This window comes from Pleurodeles waltl, chromosome 1_1 (genome assembly GCF_031143425.1).
Source record: "Pleurodeles waltl isolate 20211129_DDA chromosome 1_1, aPleWal1.hap1.20221129, whole genome shotgun sequence".
Classification (NCBI taxonomy): Eukaryota; Metazoa; Chordata; class Amphibia; order Caudata; family Salamandridae; genus Pleurodeles; species Pleurodeles waltl.
Window position 1 is genome coordinate 220,889,721 of NC_090436.1, and position 26,190 is coordinate 220,915,910.

The following is a 26,190-nucleotide window of genomic DNA, read 5'->3' on the forward strand; positions in this document are numbered from 1 at the left end:
GGTTAGTGTTCTCTTGTGGACTGCCTTTCCTCTCCTCTTGCCCACGTATCCAATAAACAGCTGATCCTCCAGCCTGAAATCCCTTGTTCTATCGATAAAGAAGCTCAACGCTCTCTTTGGGTCCAGACGGTGCAGTCTTTCTTCCTCTTTGGAAGGATGAGGCGGAGGATAGAACGTGGACAAAGTAATTGCCTGAGCCAAATGGAAGGGTGAAACAACCTTCGGGAGGAAAGCAGCCTGGGTCCTCAACACCACCTTATCCCCATAAAAAGTTGTATAAGGGGGTTTTACTGATAGGGCCTGCAACTCACTCACTCTCCTTGCTGATGTTATAGCTATCAGGAAGACTGTTTTTAAAACCAAATACCTCAAGGGGCAAGAATGCATAGGTTCAAAAGGGGACCCCATAAGGAAAGTCAGGACTAAGGACAAATCCCATTGCGGCATAACGAATGGCTTTGGAGGATATTGATTTAGAAGACCTTTCAAGAATCTGATAACAATAGGGGATTTAAATAAAGATGGTTGGTCTGGAAGACATATGAAGGCTGACAAGGCCGATAAATAACCTTTAATGGTAGCCACTGCACAACCTTTCTGCGCCAGAGATAGAGCAAAAGACAAAACGTCCGATAGATGAGCATGTAAAGGATCAATCTGCCTCTCTCCACACCACGCAACAAATTTAGACCACCTATTATCGTAGATAGATTTAGTGGAGTGTTGCCTGGCCGCTAATATAACATCCACTACCTCAGGCGGGAGAGAGAAGGAACTCAGGTTGCCCCGTTCAATCTCCAGGCATGTAGGTGCAGACTCTGGAGGTTGGGGTGTAGAACCTGCCCCTGCGACTGTGAGAGGAGGTCTGCCCTGAAAGGGAGACGGAGCGGCGGGCACATTGAGAGTTGGAGAAGGTCGGAGTACCACACCCTCCTTGGCCAATCCGGAGCTATTAAGATTACTAGAGCCCGGTCTTGGCGAATCTTCCTCAATACTCGAGGAATCAAGGGTATGGGAGGAAACGCGTAAAGCAACTGGCCGCACCAGGTCATTTGAAACGCGTCCCCCAACGCTTCCTGCATCGGATACTGAAGGCTGCAGAACAACGGACAATGCGCGTTCTCTCGAGTGGCGAACAGATCTACCCGAGGAAACCCCCACTTCTGGAAGATTAAACGGACTTGATCTGGATGGAGACGCCACTCGTGGTCTGCCGAGAAGTGGCGACTGAGACTGTCCGCACGCACGTTCAAAACTCCGGCCAGATGGTTTGCTATCAAGCAAATCCGATGGTCCTTTGCCCAGGACCATAGTCGAAGAGCTTCTCTGCAGAGAAGGTACGACCCCACTCCTCCCTGCTTGTTTATGTACCACATCGTGGTAGTATTGTCCGTTAGGACCTGTACCGACTGACCACGAAGGGAAGGGAGGAAGGCCTTGAGAGCCAGACGTACAGCCCGTAACTCTAACAGATTGATGTGAAAAATCTGTTCCTCTGGAGACCAAAGACCTTTGATCTCCAGATCCCCCAGATGAGCTCCCCACCCTAGAGTGGAAGCATCCGTTATGACTGTGGCCACTGGTGGCGACTGCTGGAACGGCTTTCCTTGTGAAAGATTGTTGCTTGCAATCCACCACTTCAAATCCACAGCAGCATCTCTGGAGATCTTGACAGTACCCTCTAGATCCCCTCTGTGTTGAGACCACTGCCTTCGGAGGCACCACTGAAGAGCCCTCATGTGCCAGCGAGCATGCATGACCAACAGAATGCAGGAGGCAAAAAGACCGAGCAGACGAAGGACCTTGAGGACTGGAACTACCGCTCCATTTCGAAACATTGGAACCAAATCCTGAATATCTTGAATCCGCTGAGGCGGAGGAAAGGCCCGACCCAATGTTGTATCCAGTACTGCCCCTATGAACAGGAGGCGCTGAGAGGGCTCTAGGTGAGATTTGGGCTCGTTCACCGAAAAGCCCAGGTCTAACAACAACTGGGTTGTTGACTGCAGATGACGCAACACAAGCTCCGGGGACTTGGCTTTGATCAACCAATCGTCCAAGTAAGGGAATACTGCTATCCCCTTCCTTCTGAGCTCTGCCGCAACCACCGACATCACCTTCGTGAAGACTCGAGGTGCTGAAGTAAGACCAAACGGAAGGACCGCAAACTGGTAGTGTTGCGATCCCACCACAAACCGGAGATACTTCCTGTGTGACTTGAGTATCGGGATATGAAAGTAAGCATCCTGCAAGTCGACAGACACCATCCAGTCTTCCATGTTCAACGCCAAAAGCACCTGTGCTAGGGTCAGCACCTTGAACTTTTCCTGCTTGAGGAACCAATTCAAGATCCTCAGGTCCAGAATTGGTCTCAAACGACCATCCTTCTTGGGAATCAGGAAATACCTTGAGTAAACTCCTTGACCCCTTTCCTGCTCCGGGACCAACTCCACTGCGCCCTTTAAAAGAAGGACTTCTACCTCCTGTTCTAGCAACAGGAGGTGTTCTTGTGAACAATACGAAGGGCGGGATGAGGGGCGGAAACTCCCGAAAGGGAAGGGTGTAGCCTTTTCCCACAACACTGAGAACCCAAGTGTCCGACGTAACAGTCTCCCATTTGGTGAGAAAATGCTGTAATCTTCCCCCTACAGGAGAGGAGTGAGTGGGAAATGGTGGAAGCCTAAGGCTGCTTCCCCTGCTGCACCCCGCCAGAGGATGAGGAAGAGGCAGAGTGCTTCTGAGAGGCTCCCCAGGTGCGGACCCTACCCCTCCCCCTAAAAGATCTATAGGGATGGGAAGAGGCAGGTTGCTGATATCTTCCCCGAAAGGAAGAGGAGGAAGAGGAGGAAGAGCCACGCCCAAATCCACGAAACCTCCTGAAGAATCTGGAAGAGGCTGTGGAAGAAGGAGCTTGGAGTCCCAACGACTTAGCCGTGGCCCTGCTCTCCTTAAAACGTTCCAAGGCCGAATCAGCCTTAGCCCCAAACAGTTTGTCCCCATCAAACGGGAGATCCAACAATGTGGACTGTACATCTGCCGAAAAGCCCGAGTTACGGAGCCAGGCCTGTCTCCTTTCCACCACAGTTGTGCCCATTGCTCTGGCTACCGAGTCGGTGGTATCCAGTCCCGTCTGGATAATTTGGGTCGCAGCAGCCTGGGCATCAGAGACAAGATCCAAAAGACCCTGGGGAAGCTCTGTAAACGAAGAGGAGATGTCATCCATCAGAGCATGAATATACCTCCCCAGGATACAGGTTGCATTGGTGGCTTTTAACGCCAGACTGCAGGACGAAAAAATCTTCTTCGACTGCGCCTCTAGCTTTTTTGAATCTCTGTCCCCAGGCACCGTCGGAAAAGAACCAGGCGCTGACTTGGACGAACAGGAGGCCTGCACAACCAAGCTCTCCGGCGTAGGGTGCCTAGATACGAAACCAGGATCAGTTGGAGCCGTCCGATATCTCCTGGCCACGGCTCTGTGAACTGCTGGGGAAGATGCCGGCCTCTTCCACACCTCTAAAACCGGATCCAGCAGAGCGTCATTAAAAGGTAACAGAGGCTCCGCCGCGGCTGAGGCCGGATGCAACACCTCTGTCAAAAGGTTTTGTTTCGCCTCCACCACCGGCAAAGGCAGGTCCAAAAAACTAGCTGCCTTCCGTACCACTGTATGAAAGGAAGCAGCTTCCTCAGTATATTCCCCCGGGGACGAAAGGTCCCACTCAGGGGAAGTGTCCAGCCCACTGGCCGACTCCAGTCCACGCAGCCCATCACCCGAGTCCTCTAGCTCTCCTTCCTCTAGGGCTCGTTGGTACTCCTGCTCTTCTAGTACCCGGAGAGCACGCCTCCTTGAATGCAGTCGTTGCTCAATCCGCGGAGTCGACAATACCTCCGCCGAAGTCGGAGATCGGCGCCGATCTTCCGAAGCCACCGACGCCGCATCCGGCGCCACAGGTAACTTCGGCGCCGACTGAAGAGCAGTTGAAACGGATGGACCCACCGGAGTCACAGGCCGAAATCTCGACGTCGACGGGATGGAAATCCCTGGGGCCAATCCCTCCGAAGCCACCGGAGCGGCCACCGGCGCCGACACTGGCGCCGAGCCCACGTTCCCAAACGGGAGAAAGGGCATAAAGGGTGCCGGCCGAAGAGGCGCAGGATCACCCAAAGAAAAGGCCAAAGGCCCAGCCGGAGCACCCCCTGGAGCCATCTGTTGGAAGATGGCATACATCGCATTTAAGAATGCGGAACTATCGGCTCCAGGGGTGGGAAAAGCCGGATACTGGGGTGCCTGTCTCGGAGGCGACCCCGACGCCGGCCTCGGCGTCTGCGCCGGAGAAAACACTTGAGGCTCCAATACCTCAATCACCGATGCCTGTCCAGGCGAAGTTGGAGACGCCGGAGAGGGCAACGGCGTCGAAGGATGCGACGTCACCGTGGGGCTGACCTCCCATGTCCTTCGGCGCCGATCCGGAGACCTGGAACGAGCCTCCCTTGAATGACGCCGAGATTCTCTACGGCGCCGGGAGTCTCGATGACGCCGATGTCTTGGAGAAGACTTCTTGTGATGCTTCTCCTTTGACTTGGCCATAAACAGCTTCGCCTCACGTTCTTTAAGGGCCTTCGGATTCATATGCTGACATGAATCACAAGTCGAGACGTCGTGGTCGGAGCTCAAACACCAAAGGCAATCGGAATGAGGATCCGTCACCGACATCTTGCCTCCACACTCACGACAAGGCTTAAATCCAGACTTTCTCTGCGACATTATTTCCACAGAGAAAGAGTACGCAGCAAGATATACACTGTAACCGCAAGAGTAACAGTTGCTCCCTCGAAGATAACCGTTTCGAATGCACGGAAAAAAGGGAACTGACGTCCGCACGTCGTCGAGGACCTCTTATTGCCTGTATGACGTCAGACGGCGTCGCGTGGGCGACAGTGACGTCCTCGTCGACGTGCAGAGACTAGTAAGAAGATTTCCGTCGAATGCTGGCGCCATGGGAGTATTCATGAGGTGAGGAATCCACAGGTAGTTGTATCCATCAGAAAGGTAGGTTAGGTCAGGAAGATGCTCAAAATACTTATGAGGGATTCAGTCATTGCTACAGTTAGAAGTCCTAGGGTTGCACATGACCTTATCTGGGCCTCTTACCAAGGCCAAAACAAACCCAGCAATGTTAAAATCTTCCCTCTTGGTTACTTTTAAAGAGACCTAGTCAAAAACCTTCAAAGACAGGAGTGTTTTCCTTCTCCTATGCCAAATCACCCATTTTCTTACAATATTTCTACTAGCAATCATTGTACCCCCTTTGGGCGATTTGTCAGCAAATGACTGGCTTAGGGCCCGATTTAGATCTTAGCGGTGTTACTGCCAATCCGCGGTAGACAGGAAAAGACTGCCCAATCGATGGTGTTCTGCCTGCAGTATTTAGCTCTAATGAGACTGAGCCAAAGACCACCACAAAGGTTCACACTGACCCTATTTAGATGTTACAGTCCTGCAGGCAGTGAACTGACAGCGGATTGCTGTCGGAGGGAGACCATCGCTGGACCCAATGGACATCAGACAAGGACACAGGCCATGGAATAGAGGTAAGTCACATACACACACTGTGCCTTAGCCATATGTTCCCTTGCACTACACACCACATAGACACTTATATCCATTGCCATTCCACCACAACACAACCATGCCGGAAGCACACATTGCTATACATCCATGACAACACACACACTTGACACTGAACCCTCACATGACACAACCACAACAATGAACACAACTACACACTCTTGTACAGAAGCACACTCACATACAAGCACAACTACACACTTCACAAGGACAACCACACAACAGCAAGCCTGGGGCACGAGCTTCAAGGGTGGTAGCCCTTTGAAGCTCACCGTCAGGAGAGTGCAGATTCCTGAGGGAGGGGATGTTAGCTCCTCCACCAAGGAAGGGCATTGTCTTACAAACCAGTGAGCCAGGGCTCTCCCCCAGGTTTGTATATTGGCTGTCTGGAGGTGGCATGCTGGATGGAACCAGTCAGCAACCATGCCAGTTAGGTTAGCTTTTGCAGGGGACACCTCTAAGGTGACTCCTGTTTACATTTAGGGATAAATCCAATACTGGTACCAGTTTGGATTTATCATCCTGAGTTGTTTGATACCAACCAACCCAGGGTGCAGAGTGGCCATCATGTAGCTGGGAAACTCGTGTTTGACCAGAGTCCAGTACATGTACTTAAAATGGCTGCTCTGTTCACTCACTATGTCCCAGGTTTGGCAAGGACACAGTGGGGGCATATTGCTCATGCAACTATGCCCTCACATATAATATGTGCACCCTGCCTTAGGACTGGAAGGCCTGATAGAGGGCTGACTTACCCATAACATATGCAGTGTAGGGTGTACAGGGGACACAGAGTGTGCCATGTTGAGTTTGCCTTTTTAGGTTTGCCCCAGTATACTCAGCCTGCAATGGCAGTGTTGAGTGCATCTGGGTGCAGGGTCCTAGAGGGTGGCACAATCAATGCTGCTGCCCTCGGGGGCCTACCCTTAATACACCATGCCTTGGGTACTGGTGTACCCATTAACAAGGGACTTACAGTGATATTTAAGAGTGCATCGAATTGTGCCAAGCATCACAAAAGATTTAGGGCAAGAGCTCTGGCCCTGGGAACATGGTTAGCAGGGGCCCTGGGCACTACAACTACTAGGACACATCAACATCAGGCAAAAAGTGTGTGTGGGGGGGGGGTGGCTAACCATGCAAAAATATGCCTCCTCTCACAAGGGGGGACCAGCATACCTTTGTCAATAAATACTGACAGGTGTGTGTGTGTGTGCCATATGTCTCATGTACCAGTGTCCCCCATCCATGTCCCACACAAATGTGTCCCCGACAGATGGGGATGGTCATGTTGTTTCTACGGTCCAGTGGCAGCAAAGATGGAAGGTGATGTCTAGTCGTGTTCAGTTGAAAACAGAAGCAGAAAGGCACATCTAAATCTGTTTAGCGGTAAAAGCGGCTGGAGTGCCCCCGTCAGCCCCGATTCTCAAGGCCGCCATCGAGGCAGCTGGAGATTCTTGGTGGAGGCGGCGGGACTTGAGCGGTCTCTTGCCTATAGTTACACCAAAATCTAAATCGGGCAGGAGGACCTGTTTTCTGATGGGAAACCGGCAGCAGAACCTTTACCGCCAAGATTTAAATCAGATCCTTAGTGTTTGTTATGTAATTGAGATGATCCCTATTTCGGATGCTAGTTGTGTAGTGGGCCTTTTTCCTGTCCGGCCCTACACCCCTCACGTCTCGGCAAAGAGTGTTAACCTGCCAGTTAACCAGAGAGGTCAATTTAGCCTTCCATGCAAATCCTTCTCATGAGGTTAATATACTCTTCTTAAATATTGGTGACCTTGCCAGTAAGGTGGGTTGTGAGGAGTGGGGGGTATCTTCATATGTAAACATTATATATTTTTCCAAGAGACTTGGGTCACTGAGATTATCAGTATGGACAGTTATTACTTCCAAGTGGTTCAAGCTGTTCCATCTCTGTTGGGCAGGGCAAGGCAGAGTTTAATAGCCTGGTTTAAAGTTACCTTGGAGTGCGGTATCAGTATGATTCCTCTCTAGCACTAACTTGTTTCAAGTGGTTTTATCCATGTTGCCCAACGCATTAAATATTGTTTTAACTGACTTTTATAATGGGTATTTCAAGTATGACCACATTGCGAATTTAAATGTGTTATCTGATTTTATTATTGGCCTTGAAGTCCAATTTGCATTTTTGCACAAAGGGTATCAAATCATTTAAGGGGGGCTTTTAATGCTAAACTTGGGCTAACTCTGGAGGCAAATGAGTGTACCATGTTTGAACGCTTTAGTGTAGAGTGTGAGAACTAGGACAGGGATAAGAGGAGACATTCTCAATTTCAACTTATTAAAACGTTCGATCTTACCAGCATTAATGAATTTTGTGACCCATCCTATTTTGCCAAGGCTATCTTTTAAAGGGGAGGGTACTGCTTCGGCATTGAATACATTTTTGCCACCGAAGACCTGTTGGCTAGGGGTTCTAGGGCAGCTATTGATAAAAGTCCATACAGTGACAATAATCCTTTAAGCCTTAATTTATATTTTTCCGGGGTTGTTAGCAGTTAATGCCCAAGGACTGCTGATCTGAAAATTCTTATGTCAAAACGTTGTCTGAATCATCAGTCCCTGGTGTCTAATTGCCTCACCCTTACAGATGATCACTGGGCTGTGGCTGATCAATTTGTCCAGCTAAGTTTAGTTGTGAATAGCCTCCTAATGAAACCTTGCAGATCAGGACGTCAGGAAGCTAAACTAAATGGTTTGACCAATCTTGTAGGAAGGCCTTGGTACTTTTACATAAGGCAATGAAGGTAATACCCAGAGATATCTGCAAATTCAGATGGTGCAAAGTAGAGTATAAGGGAGCCAAACGATTCAGGATTAAAGAGCTACAAAATGAATCCTGGAGCAAGTTGTTCGTGGCTTGTAGGATGAAAGATACTAGGGCCTTCTGAGCGGTGGACAAGAATATTAAAACAGTGAGCATAAATTCAAACACTTAGGCCTGGGTCAACCATTACAAAGATGTTTATGGGTGTAACATCCTTATCCACCGAGTTGAGGAGGAGGAGAACGAGGTGGCTTTCCATTAGCTCTGGAATTTACCCTTGATGAAGTTATGGAAACAATTAATAAGAGTCCTTCAAAACAAGGCCCTGTCCTGGATGGGAGCCCATGGATTTGTACAAATCACTTCAGAAACTGTGGGCTCCTGTGTTGTGTAATTGTTTGAACCCCATCACTAAGTTGGGACCCCACCCCCCCCCAAAAAAAACATGGTACACTGCTGTCACTGGAGATTGAGGATTACGCTATTTAAAGATCAGTACAGTGCTGTCGGCTGATATCCCTGTTGGATTCAACGGTCAAGCTGGTGGGGGAGAGTTGTACTAGAGTGTCTTTTAACTTAGATTAGGAAGACAGACACACAGTCCCGTGGTGCAGTATGGTTTTGTGAAGGGGTCAGCAGGGTGGAGCAATGATTACATTTGCATCTGCTGATCAGCAAATATACTGTTGCACAGCAGGGCTCCATCTGCCTGACCTTCCTGGACCTCTCCTGCGTCTTCTACAGCGTGGTAAGGTCTAAACTGTAGGAGATTCTGATTAACTTGGGAGTGGATGGTGACTATTGATGCAAGGGGTAACTAAGGGCCGTGCACCACCAAAGTGCCCCAGACATTATCAAGTTTGGTTGGGTATATTTTCTATTTTTGATAATCATATTGGGGGAAATAAACAGTGACTCTTTTGGTGGAGGTTTACAGAAGAAAGTGTCTACCAATCCTCACTTATGGGTCGGGTGTTTGGGGATGCTACAATATTAACTTTCTACACGGCAATCAAAATAGGGTGTTGAGGCGACACCTGGGCATTTCGCCTGCATGTTCAACTTTCATTATGCACCAGGAGCTTGGTGTGGATTATGTGGATATCATCAAACTAGCTCCCGTGCTTTTGTGGTGCTTGAACTGGGAGAACCCGCATGCCTCGTTCAGCAGGGAGATTATCAATGACTGTTTTTTGAGTAAGAGAGGCCTGAAAATCCCTTGGCTTAATTATATTAAGTCTGAATTGACGAATTTGGAGAGGCTGACCCTCATTTGTAACTCTGCTACTATGACCAAATCTAACATAACCTGGGTGAAAACGACCTTCAAGTTGAAGTGGTGCTGTCAAAGGGAGGAACAGGAGCTTACAAAATCTACCGTAAAGGAGTATGTTGTGCTCCATAGTACAACAGCCCTGGAGTCATACCTAAAATGGATTAACAACAACTGGGACAGAATGTTGTTAACCTATTTTTAGGTTGGGCTTTGTGAGATGACATCTAGGTTTCCCTCTTCGTCAATTTAATTCAACTGAAATACTGATGTATTCATGTAATGAATCTCCCCACAGAGTTTGATGCACTTTCCTTTTATTTTTTTTGAAATTTTATACAGATCTTACTAAAAGGTTTTTAATTCCAATACTCCGCTGCAGCCCTGGTATCGCTGCAACAACTTGATTCCCCCATCTAATTGTGTAAACATCTTCTCTTTTTTAAAATGTGCCATTAGCAGAAGGAAAACAATGTTGTTTTAATTAGAGGGGAACTTTTTTCTGGGAGGTCCCTAGTATTCTAATATCTAAGGGAAATACAATGCCCTTTGCCTTTTTATAAAATGATGTTATGTAGGTGCTGTCCGTTTCAATAATTTTTTTCTGTTATTGCTAAATGCTAACCAGGACCTATGTAACCCTTTTTTATTTGTCACTTGCACTTTTTCTGCAATCACTTTACCTGGAAGAAGGAAGGTCCCAACAAGAATCGATCCAGCCCCAATACGTTATGTTGGTGGCCTCCAGATTTTTTTTTACATTTCTTTCTTTCTTCTTTAATTATGAAATAGTGTTACGTTTTTGCTGATGTTTTAGTTTTGTGCTATGGTCTGTTGTGAGCATGTTTGTGATTTTAAAGTACTTTTATTGTTACTTGTGTAACCGAAATAAAGTTTGACTTGGCTTGATATTGCTAAAACTATACTTCATGTTAGCACGAGCAATCATCCTCACTTAAATTCTACCTTTACTCCCCTTACCAACCATCTGGATACAAGTGTGAAGTACAGCAAGAGGAGATAGCGGAGGAGTGTTGTGAAGGAACTAGAGAATGGATAAAAAAAAAAAATCAGGAATTATCAGAAAAATCATATTTCATTACTACTGGCATCTTGCTCTCTCTGCTTACCAACTTGGTGAGGACCCGATTCCACAGCCTAGAACATAAGCATCGGAAAGACTGCATACACCAAAGCAGGTATCAAGTTAAGAAAATAGACAGAATGTCTTTGCCAAAAGCTATATCTTATTGGGATGAAAAGTACAGTAAGTAACCATGTCACTTAATATGTTCTCAGAATAGTCTCTTGCATGATTAATGTTTTCTGTGCAAGGTCTACCCTTGCGGGTGCATCACAAACCGCCCAATCTGTGCTCGGCCGTTTTTATAAGCACATCTTTTTACTGATTTTAAAACTGGCATTACATCTTACCATTTTACACAGAATCCTTCCAAAACAGTGTTGAGAGCGCATAAGAGATGTTACCCAAACATGTTCCCATTAGATCCATATTTAAATCTAATTTCCACTACTCTAATGGGTTTATTCAACCTTATTACACAAATATTTCACTCCTTTTTGTTACTGTTCAACAAACTCTTAGATTCCATCTGTGCCTCTCAATCTCACTTATAATCAAATAAATTGTAGGACTCTTAAATGTTGCTGACATAGAGGTGTCTTTTTTATGGTAGAGAGCTGCTGCCTTAATTCCTTTTTAAGTTTCACCGTCCACGCATCCCAAAGCCTCTAAGCTTCCTAATACCTGCAGCTGAGACGACAGGTATGCTGACGGCTCAGATATTGCAGAGTGGCCTTTCTGATCACTAGCCTTTAAAAATTCAGATGGGCAGAAATCGTAGGGAACACAGGAGAGCGTGGTGCTTGACTGCATGGTGGTTGAGAAAGGAGGGAGAAGTGTGTGACATACTTTGAGTTAACTAAAGGCTTGGTATAGTTGGAGGGATCACTGTGGGAAGCCTTCAAGTATAAAAAAAGAGTTTAAAAAAAGTGATGCGTGGAATGCTTTAATTAATCTCTGCCACTGGTAAATACTAGGGCGTCATTCTAGTACATCGTTATTTTGCATAGCATGCCACCTCTGTTTGGACCTAGCCATATGCAAATTAGTCTTGACCCTGCTCCAACAGGAACTATCCAACCTTAACAACTAACCCAGGTTCTCGCTGAACCGGCACTCAAGCAAACGAAGACCGATTTTGCCATGGTTGGGGGTCTTCAGTCAGGTGTAACTTAGTTCAAGTGGCACAGTGAGACAGGGAATCCTTCAAAGCTGTAATTTAGGGGCAAAACACATCCCTACAATGTGAGGAATTGGGAGACAGAACAAGAAGTTAAAACAATTGAAGAAACCATCACAGTCTACAAGAACTTTTGGCAACATGGCATTCTGGAGAAACTAGAGCCAGTTACTCACTAAACAGCTTGGGCAGCCTCTCAATATAGGAGTTAAGAGCAAGGCGATAAAGCCGACAGGCTGCTCTACTGGCTGGCTTGCATTTCATGAAATAGATAGCAAAATAATTACCACAGCTCTTAACCCAGGCAAAGGGTTTGTCATTGATGCACACTCAACTGCCAAGACCTATATGAACTATTATCAGCAACTGTACAAACAGGCACTGCCAGGGCAAAAACTGAAAATCCAATCATAAGAGACCAGGTGATACATAAAATGCGCCAAAATCCCAAACCTGGAGACTCACGCATCCCTCTAGAAGAGATATACAGGCCAAGTTGTTATGACAATGGCTAAAACACTTGCCACAAGCGTACGTCCATTAGAATTCAACAAGAAATATGCACTTCTGGTGACTCCAAACCTACTGGCACTCTTTGAGTAAGCTCTTTAAATGGGCTCACTATTTCATGCCCTCTGAGGTGCTACAATATTAGCAAATCCAAAAATCAACAAACCAGCAAAAGAATGTGCCTCCTAGTGCCCAATCTCCAACTCAGTTATTAACATAGAAACAAAAATGTTAGCAAAATGTTTGGCAACAAATTGGTAAGGATGAAGCAGTCACTTGTTCTAAAGGATCAGACCAGCTTTATGCAGGTTTGAAGTACATGTTAATCTCCAAGACGGCTCCATATGGCTCTTGCCAGAATTGACAAGTGTAATGAACTCTGCGCCTTAGTCCTGATAGACTTTGAAAGGGCACCTGATACAGTAGAGAACCTTTTATGTTTCAAGTCCTCCAAAAAATGAACTTTAGCCCACTTTTTCTTACCTACATCAAAATCCCATACACAGCCTTATGGGGCCAGGTCAGGCTTAATAGGGTTGTCAGGGGTTACTGGCCCTCGGTTGGGGGGGGGGGATGCCGGATTGGGGTCATTTATCACACATATTCTGGGGCCCTTCCTACTATGGCTCTGGAAACTGGGGCAACTACAAACCCATGAGCACTTCACTCTGTGACAGCAATGGCAAACTGTCACAGGTTTCTCAAGGAGGTAGTATGGGGGTGCGTCAAGTTTAGAACTTTGGGTCCGGCTGGGAGGAAAGAACATCCCTACGTGCAGATTATATTTTATTGTATTTGACCTGCATTCTCCTGACGCTTCGTAGGCTGAAGGACATCTTCATGTTTTTGGGGAGGTATCAGCGTTTGCCATTAATTGTTATAAATCCTTGTTGTTTCCTATAAGCACCTGGGATTGTGACCAGGCATTGGCCATACTACTAAGAGTGGAAATGGACAAATTTAAATACCTGGGGATATGGATCACTAAATGCTCAGACTCGTATTACGAAGTGAACATGGCCCCCTTGTTGGCGCATATGGACTAGGACGTTAAGCACTGGCAGTCACTGCAGATCTCATTTCTTGGGAAAGTGGCAATGTTTAAAACGCTGGCCCTTCCTCATTCTCTATACATCCTTCAATTTTCGCCATATAGACTCCCTGATGCGTTCTTTACGCGGATTGATGCACTAGTGCGCTCCTTATTGTGGGCAGGGGGTCAACTCAGAGTGGCCCTACGCACCCTCCGGCAGTTTAATTAGGAAGGGGGGATAGCTCTGCCAAATATTTGGAAATATTATGAGGCTGCAAATGTCTTTGTAGTTATCCACTGGGTGTATGCCCCCTCGGAGGACCCAGCATTCAGATTAGATCAACAAGTTATGGGAAGAAGCTATTTACACTGGTTGTATGTGGGTAAACTGAATTTGACAATATGTTAAGCTACTGAAAAAGTGATCGGACTTGTCAAAGGTTAACCAAGGAAATGGGATGGGAAACTGGGCTGACCCAGAGGACACCACTGTGGGAGGCTTCAGGCTTTCAAGAATGGTACACCTGAAGGGCTTCCAAGGTTGGGACAAAATTGGAATTTCAAATGGCGAGAGGCACCTATGTTCCGAGCGGAGGCGGATATTCGTGCGTCTCTCTGCCCGATTCAAATTAAAATTCTGCATAGCTCAAATTAAAGTTCTGCACAGAGATTACTATACGCGTACAGTAATTCACAGGCTGGGTAGAGGGACAGATTCCAATTCTCTCAGAGAGTGTGATGAGGAGGGTACTTTTTATCATACGCTTGGGAATTGCCCTATAATCGGGAACTTTGGGAGACAGGGAGGGGAAAATTGAACGTTCCAACGGGGGTACCCAGGGAGCTTCGGCATAGGTTGGCACTGCTGGTTGTATGGGGACAGATGGATCCCACATGCTATCATAAGACTTTAGTCAATTTAGGATGCATTGTGGCGAAACAAAATATAGTCAAGAACTGGGGCTCAGGGACCATTCCTCAACATCAAAACTGAACAATGGATGCCATGTACTGTGGTGTGTGGGGTTTGTGTTATGGGGTTTGTGGTTAACTTTGAATTCAACCAATTAAATATTATTATTTTTTTAAGTTTAGAACACAATCACATAGCAACGCAATAAGTGATTGTCCCACCCAGAGATTGTATTTTATAAAAAGAAACTAGTTTAATACACTCAAAAACAAAATACTACAACCTACAATATATATAGGGATGAATATCCACAGGTGTAGGACCACTGTACCCAGGGTTCATGGTCCCCTTACCTTAAGATATGGTATGGCAGGTTACAAGCAAAAGAGCAGTGCTAGCCCTTCTTTCAGAATTTGTGCACGCAGTCTCACAGGCTCAGTCAAAGTACCTCAATATAACAAGTGCTAGAACATTTTGCCTGCCAATTGTAGTCGGGGCCTGCAGCACATGCCTGGTCCCTTTCGCCCTTCCTTAGAGGAAGACGCTCCAGCTGCAAGTTCGTCTGCACCTGGTCCTGTCTGTGGAAGCAGCAAGTGTGAAGGTCTCAACCCAGAGTCTGGCTAGTAGGCAGGCTCCTGCATTTCAGGCAATCTCCATTTGTTCACAGGCTCTCTCCCGCATGCAGGCTCAGAGGTCCAGGGTCCACCAAAGAGTGGCGGTGCAGCTTGGTTCACATGTCGGTAAGTTGTTACAGTGGCACAGGCCGCCTTTGCCACTTCATTACTTTGCAGTGGGTACAAGATACAAGTGTTCATGGTCACAGTGGTGCCATTGCTCAAGTACACTGTGCCATGATGCAGGCCACCAGCAGGGTCACAGCAGCACAATCCGCTTAAGCTCATTTCAGCAGTGCCATGTTATAGCAGCTTCAGAGTTGCGGCACGGATATCCACTTTGGACACTGTAAAAAAGTGTATTATTATTTGAGGTGGACAAGTGTCCACCCCAAAAGATAAGGCTGCCACCTACTAGATGTCACACAAATTAAATAAGATAAACGTGTGCTCAATCCCGGTAACAGGACACAGAGCAGTCATGCGACGGCATTCGGAAAATGCAACTAATAATGAGGAAGCCTGAAATATTTTGTGCATAACAGTATAACTGTATGGAAATGCACAATTGCTGGTGTGCCAGGTCTTCTCAACACTAATCGGCAGTAGCGAGAAAGACAGGTTTCATACCTTCCGATGCTGCAAGTTCATTACTAAGTTCTTCTGTTAAGGGTATTGTTTTCACAACATCTTGATCTTTGTTCCAAATAAATATTTCTCCTGACGTAAGGACTCCTGCCAGCCAAGCACCTGAGAAAGAGATAAAGGAAAGAGTCTAAAAGGATTCTCAATAAACTCAGTGCAACAACATGGCACTGTAGTGTGTAAATCTCTAACTTGACTATAATGTATCGATTTATTGGAGTGTCACTAAAATAAAGTTGAGCATATATTTAAAATACATTTTAGAGCGTTTCTGTTGTATGTAATCAATTTTTAGAGTACTCACTTCACGAAAGAACTGGTTAAATGCAGTTTTGATTATCTGCATAAGACATAAATTTACATTTTAAAAGAAACAGTTACTTAGCTGTAACTATAGTTTTCCATCAATTCCATTTTTCTTGGATCCACAGGCTTTAAATGTTTCCGGTCATCAAACTTTAATTCCCTGGTTTACAAGTACATAGCAATTTTAGAAACTATAAAATATCAATATCTACAGCCCATCTACGCCATAATTGGGGCTGTCTCTTCCCGCCAGTGACCGAGAGGTGTTCCAATAGCACTCAGAGCCAATGTCCAACTACAGTAGCATCAACAGCATTATTCTAACCAATATTTGCCTCACTGTTGGGTCCCTGTGAATTTATGACAAATACACTGGTGAGCCTCAGTTATTGAAAAAAAACATAACTATTTAGTCTGTGCCTTTCATTGTGCAACTTGTGACAATAAAATACAAATATTGCAGGGAAAGTAAAACTGGTGAGCACACAATCACACCGTGTGCCAGTGGAAAGCCTGCACTCCTTGTGAGCCTTAGACAAAAAAAGCCACTCCAGCTTGAATATCTGATAAATTCACCTGATTTCAAGGGAACTAAAGGCTGTGGTCATGTTGTAAGGAAGAACGATTAAGCCTTCAAAGAACGTGTTTTCTGCATACTCTGTCCTTCTTGCATTATAGTTTTTGCATCTGTATCACAAAGTAGTTTTCTTTAATGTCTGCAGCATCTTCTACCTCCCTGCTTTACAAATCTTCTGAATAAATTGCATGGAGGGTTTCAGATCCAACCATGTTTATTGTCAGAAAAGTGGTCTTTGTACTAAATAGGCATAAGGGTTGGTATTGGTTACAAAAAAACTCGATTAACTGTAGTTTTTGGTTTGGTCTATATAACTAACTCAGAATGCTTTCAATATCCAGTGTGTGCTGATCCAGTGTGTGCTGATCCACTGTGCTTCAGGAAGTGGTTTGCAAATAAAATGGGGAGTTAATTAATCTGGCATTTGCGAAATGTGGTTCTGCCTTAAACATAAATATTCTGTAGATGCTAGGGACCAATACATTTCCAAGATGACTGCATACAAGCTTGGATCTCATAGCCCATTCTGACTGATGTAATGACTACTAGCACAAAAAGAACAGATGATGGACGGAATGCTGAACAATGCAAACATTCAGCCCCCAGTCACAAAGATCTGGGTTTCATTCATCGTTTCTTTTGCCCACGTCACCTCTGTTTTGACCCAGCCATATGCAAATCAGTCTTGACCCTGTTCCCCATGGTAACAGTTCAGCCCAAACTGCCAAGCCAAGTCCTCCCTGGACTGGAAACAAGCATCCTGGGACCAGTTTGAGTGTATCACCTTCATCAGCCAGGCTAGTTTGAATCCAGTGGCGCAGTGAGAACAGAACCAACGTCTGGGCATACCTTTCCCACTAAGGGCGACAAAAGCATAAAGAACAGATGAGGGACAGAATGCTTATCAATGCAAACATTCACTCCCTAGTCACAAAGATTTGGGTTTGTTTCCAGTACAGGGAGGACCTGGCCTGGCAGTTCGGGCTGGACTGTTCCCATATGGAGCAGGGTCAAGAGTGATTTGCATATGGCTGGGTTGAAACTGAAATGGCATGGGTAGCAGAACAAAAATAATCTGAGGAATATATATATATATATATATATATTTATTTATTTTTAACTTACTTGCAGTCACTAGTAGGTAGTTGTAGTAGGGCCTAGTTTCCATAGACAAAGCGGTTTTTGTTTTGCTAATAACTTTGGCGCTGTTTGACCAATGTTAATGAAATTTTCAAAACAAGTACGTTACTCACTTCAGCTGCTTGTGGGAAATTTTGGGGTGATTCGTCAAGCGATGGCCGAGAAAAAGGGGGATCCCAAAACGCGTTTTCCTCATTAAATTTCCCATTGGGAATTAAACACAACTACAGCGGGAACCGCTGAATGGAATTACACCAAATTTGGCAGAAAGCTAGATCTTGGTCCAGAAAGATCTCTTTTTGTGATTTGGTGCAAAAATGTGCAATAGTTTTGGAGTTATTAAGGGAAAAAGAAACAGCGGAGGGACCGCGGACCCATCTGCTTGGCTGCCACCACTTCAACCAGGAAGTGCTAGCAGCCATCTTAGGACGCAGGACTCAGCAGCAGTCCTACGAAAAAATTAGAAAGAAAACACAAGGGGGAATGGTAGAAATATCCAGACACTCTAGGCATGGTGGTGGGGTCCCACAGGGACCCTTGCCTGGGGCCAATACGTATTTTATTTTTTTTTTTTTTCTTTTGCCACAAACTCGCAGTGGATCTGAGAATCCATGGCAAAATTAAAAAACACAAGCACGGTCTCCCACGCTTGTTTAAGCCCCTAAGTTAGCCAGGTCCCAGGGGAAAAGATATTGACACGTGAACTAAGCACTCTGCAGCACAGTGCAGAGAAGCTCTGTTTGTTGGCTCTGTGTTCAAATTAAAACCCGGGCTGTCAAGCATGTGCCCGTGGCCTCTTACAACTGGACGGACATGAGCTTGCTGGAGCACTCCGTGGCTTGTACTGGTGACAGTGCCAGTTTTCAGGCATAAGTGGATCTGATCAGAGGCTGTGGTTGAAGATCTGCTTGCGCCACCTTCACGCCTGGATTGGCATGTCAATGGTAACTCAATACTCAACAATATCACAAGAATACAACTCCCCCCTCAATCTGAAATACTTTCAAGGTAGCGTTATTAACAAACATTGGTTCATGCAAAAGGTTTTGCTTATGGGATTAATAATACGTTATGAGGTGTGGGAACAGTGTACGAGTGCAGGGAGAATGGCGTGAGTGCTATCTGAGCAGAGTGAGTGTTGCATGAATAAAGGTTGATAAGTGTATAAGTGCAGGGTGAAGGTGCCTCAAACCTAAGCTACTGGAGCAGTCAGTATAGATATTTGGTGTGGCAACAACAGTATATGTGATATTATTTGTTAAAAAAGGTACGCAGTGGCGTGTGTGGCTGCCACATATGTATACAGGTCTCTAATAAATGGAAAAGGAAGAGCATAATATCCTTTAATATCCACCGGAAAGAGTGGCAAATTATGGAAGACATCAGTCCTCAAAAACAGTCTAAGTACAGACAGGGAATCCCACCACAATTGCAGAGGAGTGTGTGGTTAAGCATGAATCTGAATGAGGTTAGAGCGAGATGATTTGTCAAGGGAATGCAGCATATATATTATAATAATAATAATAGGTGTGCAGTGTAGTAGCGGGTAAAAAAAAAAAAAAAAGCTGCTTCAAATGCGGAGTAAAGCACATATCAGTAAAGGGCAGAAAACACAGAACACTGCTCCCGCCTGGGATAATGAAGCCATTAATACCATCACAGTAGGGCCTTAACGGGCTGTGTATAGTTTCAGTCGTGATAATAGCAAAGCTCCAGCCAATGGCGGAGATTAGAGATCGATAACTAAAATGTAGTGAAGAATTTCTGAATTTTGATGTGGGTGGAAGAATTGTTGGTCGTTGTTAAGGTACGATCCTGCCTCGAAGTAGCCCCAAAGCAGTCTGAACTCTACTGAACAATTCTATCCATAAAAGTACTCCCGGCGGCAGCGGCAATAATGGTAACAAAGACATTCTGAATGGTTACATTCCTATCAGAGGAGTGCCCGTCAGGTATGGTGGTGGGCCGTGCTGCATAAGTGCACCCGTTAACAAGCTCCCACCATCGGCAAAAATAATTTTGAAAGCAAAATTTCAAAGTAGTAAAATCGTTATCACAAATAACACTACCAAGGAATTGAACAGAAGGGCCTAGGGGCAACTTAATGCGTATCCTGAAGCTGAGGTCCAATTACCTACCCATCATCCACGAACTTGGATGTATTCGGGCACGGGAGACGTCAATTTTAAAACGCAGAGATCAGGACATGTCTCACGCTACAATTGGACTGAGTCCCTTAACAACATAGAAGAGGGACGACCACACGGAAAGCTCTCCATTTCATGCAATATTGGCCATGACACAATGGTGCCGAGGGGAGTGATTAAAGGGCTGAATGTCTCCTAGGCGCATAAAGAAAACCTATGTCTGACAAGCGAACCGAACTTTTGAAAGATCCATATGTACCCAAGGTGATGTTAAAAAAGTAGAAAGGAGCGAAAAGTGGAGTATTAAGAGCACTGAAACAAACAAGGTCTAAAGACCGGGGCTGACCTGAGGAGAAGCCACATAATGATAACCCCGATAATGAGGGCCACCTTGATATACATATAATAATGTTCAGAACAGCATGGATGATAAAAACATCAATCGTCAAGCTTTGCCTAACAAGTACTGAAGGGGACGCCTGCTTGTGCAGGGGGGTGGGGGAGGGGGCGTGTGGCAGAGTTAGGGTGACCAGATTTTGAAAAGAAAAAAAACAGGACAGGTTAGACATCAAAGTAGGACTAAAGCCTTAAATCTAAATTTTATATCTGGCCTGTCCTGTAAAAGGGAGAGTGTATGTGTGCACACACACGCTAGAAGTGCATGTGAAAGGAGCGCATACGTTTCACTTATGATCCGCAGGTTGACCTGACCTTTGTCCCCAAAACCGGGACATTTATGTAAAATGAACAAAAAAGTGTGGGGACACCAGGAAACTTCTCTGAAAACCAGGACTGTCCAGGGAAATCCGGGACCTCTGGTCACCCTAGGCAGAGTGCATAATGACAACTGAGCTCAAGGGGAAACTACGTAATGGGTGCTTCGTCTGGAGAAGGAATAAAAGCCACGCTGGAGGATCTCCACCGAGATAATAAGGGCTCGCTAAACCCATGGCACTCAGGGCAGCGCTGTTACTTTAAAGCACGGGTTTAGCTCTTGTTAGACTTTATTTTGTTTTGTTTTCCTGATCGTTGCTTGTGATTCCTAAAAGAAGTTCCACCAAAGCAGATGAACACTACTTTGCCGATGGGAAACAACTATGTGTGGGTGTGCGCTCGCGTGAGATTATGTCGTGGATGTGCAATCTGTATATATGCGTCGGTTTGGTGGCTCACTGTTCAAGTTAAAACTCGAGCTTCCAGGCATGTTCCCGGGGCCTCTTACAAGTGGACACGCACCTCGGAAGGCTCGTACTGGTGACGGTGACAGTTTTCGATTATAAGCATATCTGTTCTGGGGCTGTGGTTGAAGCCCTGCTTGTCCCACGCAGATTATCTGCCTTTTAGCTGCCTGTGTTTTGTTGCGCGCTGATCATTTATTCCATTTTATGCATCAGAGTGGCTCTGATGGAGAAAGAGATGTCTGGTGGGGGTCTAAAGAATCCTCCCAGCCCCTGTGTGTTCCTTACAGGGGGCAGTGGCAGGGCTGACTTCTTTTAATTGGGAAAATATATAACGTACGATCTGATAATGTATGTGGCTATAATGTCACAGCTGTAAACAGGGCTGCTCTTTAATTATCATGTTCATTTCAGGCTGGAATTAACGGTTTGGACGGGAAAACGCTACTCCAGATACCCTAGTCAAAAAGGAAGATCTTCCTGGAGTCATTCTGAAGTCATCCGATGACTTCAGCTGGGCTATTCCTGTAATTAACTGGTGAAGTCATCACAGGCCATCCTGAAGTATGCCTATAGGGTGAAATATTTAAATGAGATGACTCTAGAGCAGAGGTCTTCAAACTTTTTAATGCCGCGCCCCCCCCAGTTGAAAAATAAAAATCATTGGGCCCCCCTCAGAATTTTTCACAATTATTTTATAAACATGGCAATGTTTAAATATGTCTAAACCTATTTAAACATTGCAGTTAAGTACTGTTACCTTTTTAAAACTGCAATAACATGCTTCTGATTAAAACAGAGGCCTGTTATTTGTATAATATTTATTTTGGCCAGAGTCTGGGGGCCCCCCCCTGGGATCACTTGAGGCCCCCCTAGGGGGGCCCGCCCCCCAGTTTGAAGACCTCTGCTCTAGAGTCATCAGAAAAACTACAGTAGGATGGTGTTGTGATGACTTCAAGGTGATGATCATTTACTACTGTAGGATGGCCTTCTGATTACTTCAGTGGAAAGCCTGTGATGATCTTTTACTATTCCAGGATGATTCCCTGATGACTTCAGGGTACGCTAGTATTGCTTCATGATTATAATAGGATGATCTCAGCATGACTTCAGGATGGAGTGTTAATACACCAGGATTACTCCCTGATGACTTCAGGATGAGGTTTTATTACTCTAGAATGATAGCATGATGATTTCGGGAGGAGGCTGTTACTACTTCAGGGTGGTGCCCTCTTAACTCCTCGATGTAGGTGTTTTACTCCACGATGGTCCCATACTGATTTCAAGATGGAGGTGCTATGCCAGTATGATCTCAGAGTATTACTGGGTGAACACTTTTAAGAAAATTATAAAACCTGTTTTTGTGCGAAAAGCGTGGATCATGGTCACAGAAACACCAGAACTGCTTTGAAGGCAAACTAGAAAAAGGGGTGAAGTCCCTTATTTCCAAATATGGGAAAACACATGTCAAGCTGCCTGCATTACCTTGTGCTGCAAAATGATCCAAGAAGTCACTGGCTACCCACTGTTATTCTGAAAGGTTTTCCAATGGCTAATCATAACTATCTAGCAACACATAACTGTACTGATTGGTTGATGGGAACCAACTTGATGTGTATAAACAGCAAGCAGTGCAGTTGTTATACCCTTGTAATTAGCTTCTCAGAACCCATAATAGCCCTGTTCCTGCCTGCTCATTCCATCAGGTAAACAATCTTGCAGCAACTCATTTTTTACTAGAGGATATAATTGGCTATTGGTGCCTTTTCTGTGCATTGTAATTGGAGGAGGAGGCAACAGAAAATAGCAGGTTCCCACTTACCATGCAAACGTCATCCAGACCCTCTCATGAGTGCTGTAGGATATGCACTGGTACTTCAGAATGATTTGACAATAGCTAAGATCCATGACTACCACTCATCTTATTACAACGTAAATGCAAAGAAGTATTGTTAAGCTAATACACAGCAACAACCACAAACCCACATGTCACTTCTCCACTCCTTGTAGTCCTGCCTCCATATTGTTCTGTGACTCCTGGTAGTAGTGGAAAGGTAGGAGAAACTGAGTGATTGTAAGTGCCTGCGATAATGCAACAGGCGGAGAATTTGTGTGGAGAGAGTCAAGGTGTCTAGGTATGTGTGACTATGTGATCGGGATTTTGTGACGAACAGTGGTTGAGGCCTGTAACTGAGATTCAATGTAATATTGGGTACAGCAGAGCAGGATACTGCAATTCAATGGAGTTGGGTTTGAAGATATTGTAAAAGATTAATGTCAGTGGTGGGTGATTGGTGCTGTGGTGGTGAGTGGTTGGCAGTACCTGATGAAAAGTGGCTTGATCAGATGATTTCTGTGGTTCGCGATCCTACAAGTGAGGAAAGAAGTGTTGGTGTGACTCAAAGGTATTTACAGTGGTCTCAAAAATATGGTGTCAGGGAACTTTCATACATAACTAAGTAATTGGTTGAATGTCTGAATGCTGTGAGTGCTGAATGCTGTGAGAACAGATTGAGCCTCTGAGTATCTTTGGATGAGTAGCCGTTGGTAGAGAGATGAACAGGTAGTGCTGTATGAAATGGTGGGCATGCTATGAGTGATGATAAAGTGAGGTGTAAATGACTATAGTCTGATTTAGAGTTTTGCCATCGGATTACTCAGTCACCAACGTGACGGATGTCCCGTCTACCATATTATGATTTCCATAAGCTATAATGGAATCGTAATACAGCGGATGGGATATCCGTCACATTTGTGACGGAGTAACCTCATCCTCCAAACTCTAAATCAGGTCCTAAGTATGATTACATGGTGCGTGCGAGTAAAGGCAAGGCAAGTAATGTTTTGAGTGGATGGTGCGAGTAACTGAGCATGTATCTAACGCAACAGTGTTGTTTTGTGAATCTGGATGAATGGTGTGGGTAATATAGAGAGCAGTGAGTGATAGAAGTAACACTGAGTAGTAGGAGAGGGGTTTGAGTTTATACGGTCCAAGGGGACCCGCCCACCCCCCCCCCAACCAGAACTACAGGGGTCAGAGTTCCTCATTACACCAATATAAATTAGAAATCAAGTTGGACTGCAACCTATACACAACGCACTGAGCAATGGAAGTGTTTCTGGTAACGACCAGCCCCACAAGATTGGTTCAGCGACACAGTGGATACTGTATACTCTACTAAAGTCCAAGATTACAGTTCTGTCTGGTTTGTAAATTTCTTGTTTTCCTTTAGAAAGTGGATCATTAATCACAAAAACAGAGACGGACGTTGCATTCTAGTCCCTTGATTGACATGTACAACTAACGTAATATAAATGTACTGGGAGTTCCGATGCCCTTGAGTGCCCAAAATTCATACCTTAAAAAACTAATCCGGACCAGACCAGACGCTGTGGTTAAAACTGTTTACTATACTAGCAGAAGTTAGGGTCTCCAATCCCAGCACTTCCGCGCTACCAAATGTGTGATCCTGGATAAATCATGTGTATTTTTTTTTATTTTGTGCCAACATCGCGGGAACATAGTGTGCTCTACAGAAAAAAAGTGATATTTTTAAAGTCAGTCATGCTTTTGCATTTCCCTTTCATGGCAAGATGGGCCTTCAGAAATCCTCTATTAAACGGGAATGTTATACATGAAACGTAAGTCTTTTTTTGGCGAAGTCTTGTAATCAACTTGGACGTCCTATCATACAGCTGGGCGTCGCATTACTGATCTACGTGAAGGTTTTATGCCCACTTAGTACAGAAATAGTTTTAATAGTTCAATGCTTAGAAGCAATAAACAGGCAGACATTTACGACGATCACAGATCCTCTCCGTAATATAAATGTTATTGTCTATATTACTGAATTATGCACATCTGCATGTAGACCATTTGAAGCTGGGAATAGCAACACTACTTCTAGTTAAATTGCAATTTCCATGGGAAATGACGTATTTGATAATAACTTTGGTACTACCTGATTAACCTGCGTAAAATGTGTCAGTTGCTTGAAACTTCCAGCTTACTTTCGCACCAAAGGCAAGCCTGTCTGCACCAGTCTGCGCCAGGGACCCTGGCTTTTCCCCCCAGTTCAGCTACACTGCCACAGATCTCTGAGCCCTGGATCTCGGGTGCATTAACAACAACTGAATCCGCATATCTCCACACACCACCAGAGGATCGTTCTTCTGCCAGCACTGCTACTTCAATTGCAACACCGAAGCAACAAACAACTCCGGAGACACCGCTACGTCCACCACACCGACCGGGAACACCATGGCACAACTCAAGTGTATTCTATCAAATGCACGATCGTTCGGCAAACACGCCACGGAGATCTGGGACACAATCTCATCTCTCACCCTGGAAGTCATCTTCCTCGCAGAGATCTGGCTGAACCCTGCATCCGTGCCAGACATCACCAGCGGCACCTTCGAAGGCTACAAGATAATATACTGGGACCAAACCAACAAACACAGAGGTGTAATTGCCATCATATATAAGGACACCTTCCCCTGCACCATCACCCTAGGTAACTCGTCCCCAATAGTGGAGCATTTCAACTTCCAGCTCCACACAGATGGTAAAAGCACCATCAGATGCACCTTCGCCTACAGATCACCAGGACCACGCCCCAGCTTCTGGAACACCATCCCTGACCTCCTCATCTTGATCGCCATTGACTGAGCACTACATCTTCCTATGGGGATATCAACTTCCACGTCAACGACCCCAGCAACACCAACACAATCAACCTCTTGAAAAGCATAAGCAACATCGGCCTCAAGCAATTTGTCACCGACCCTACCCGCATGACACACACTCTACCCCATTTTCATGTCCAGGAAAAATGTTGAGCACAACCAAGTCTCACAGCTCATGTGGACCGACCACTACAGCATCCACTTCACCATCTCAGGACCTACCAATACTGGCACCATGCTCCCCAGTTCCACATGCAGAAATCGGAAAAAGATAACAGAAGACCAGTGGAACAACACTCCCAACTTCCACCTCTCAGACACAACATCCAACCCAGAACAGGCTACGAAGAACTTCTCCCAATGGATCACAGAATGAGCCAACACAATCGCCCCCGCCAAGCAAGCCAAATCCAAAGGACCTGCCAGAAGAGTCAGCTCGTTCACCACGGAGCTCACATCCAAATGCAACTGCAGGCATAGA

At 45.4% G+C, this 26,190-nt stretch overlaps 1 protein-coding gene across 6 annotated transcripts in view; it reads right to left on the reverse strand.

Moving 5' to 3' along the window:
* CPLANE1 (ciliogenesis and planar polarity effector complex subunit 1) overlaps window positions 1–26,190 on the reverse strand; it is a 1,992,329-nt gene that overhangs the window by 1,867,424 nt on the left and 98,715 nt on the right. For all 6 annotated transcript variants that reach the window (XM_069221234.1, XM_069221235.1, XM_069221236.1 and 3 more), the window contains one exon: window positions 15,658–15,777. In XM_069221234.1, coding sequence (XP_069077335.1) covers window positions 15,658–15,777 — 120 coding nt within the window. The remainder of the gene's footprint in view (window positions 1–15,657; window positions 15,778–26,190) is intronic.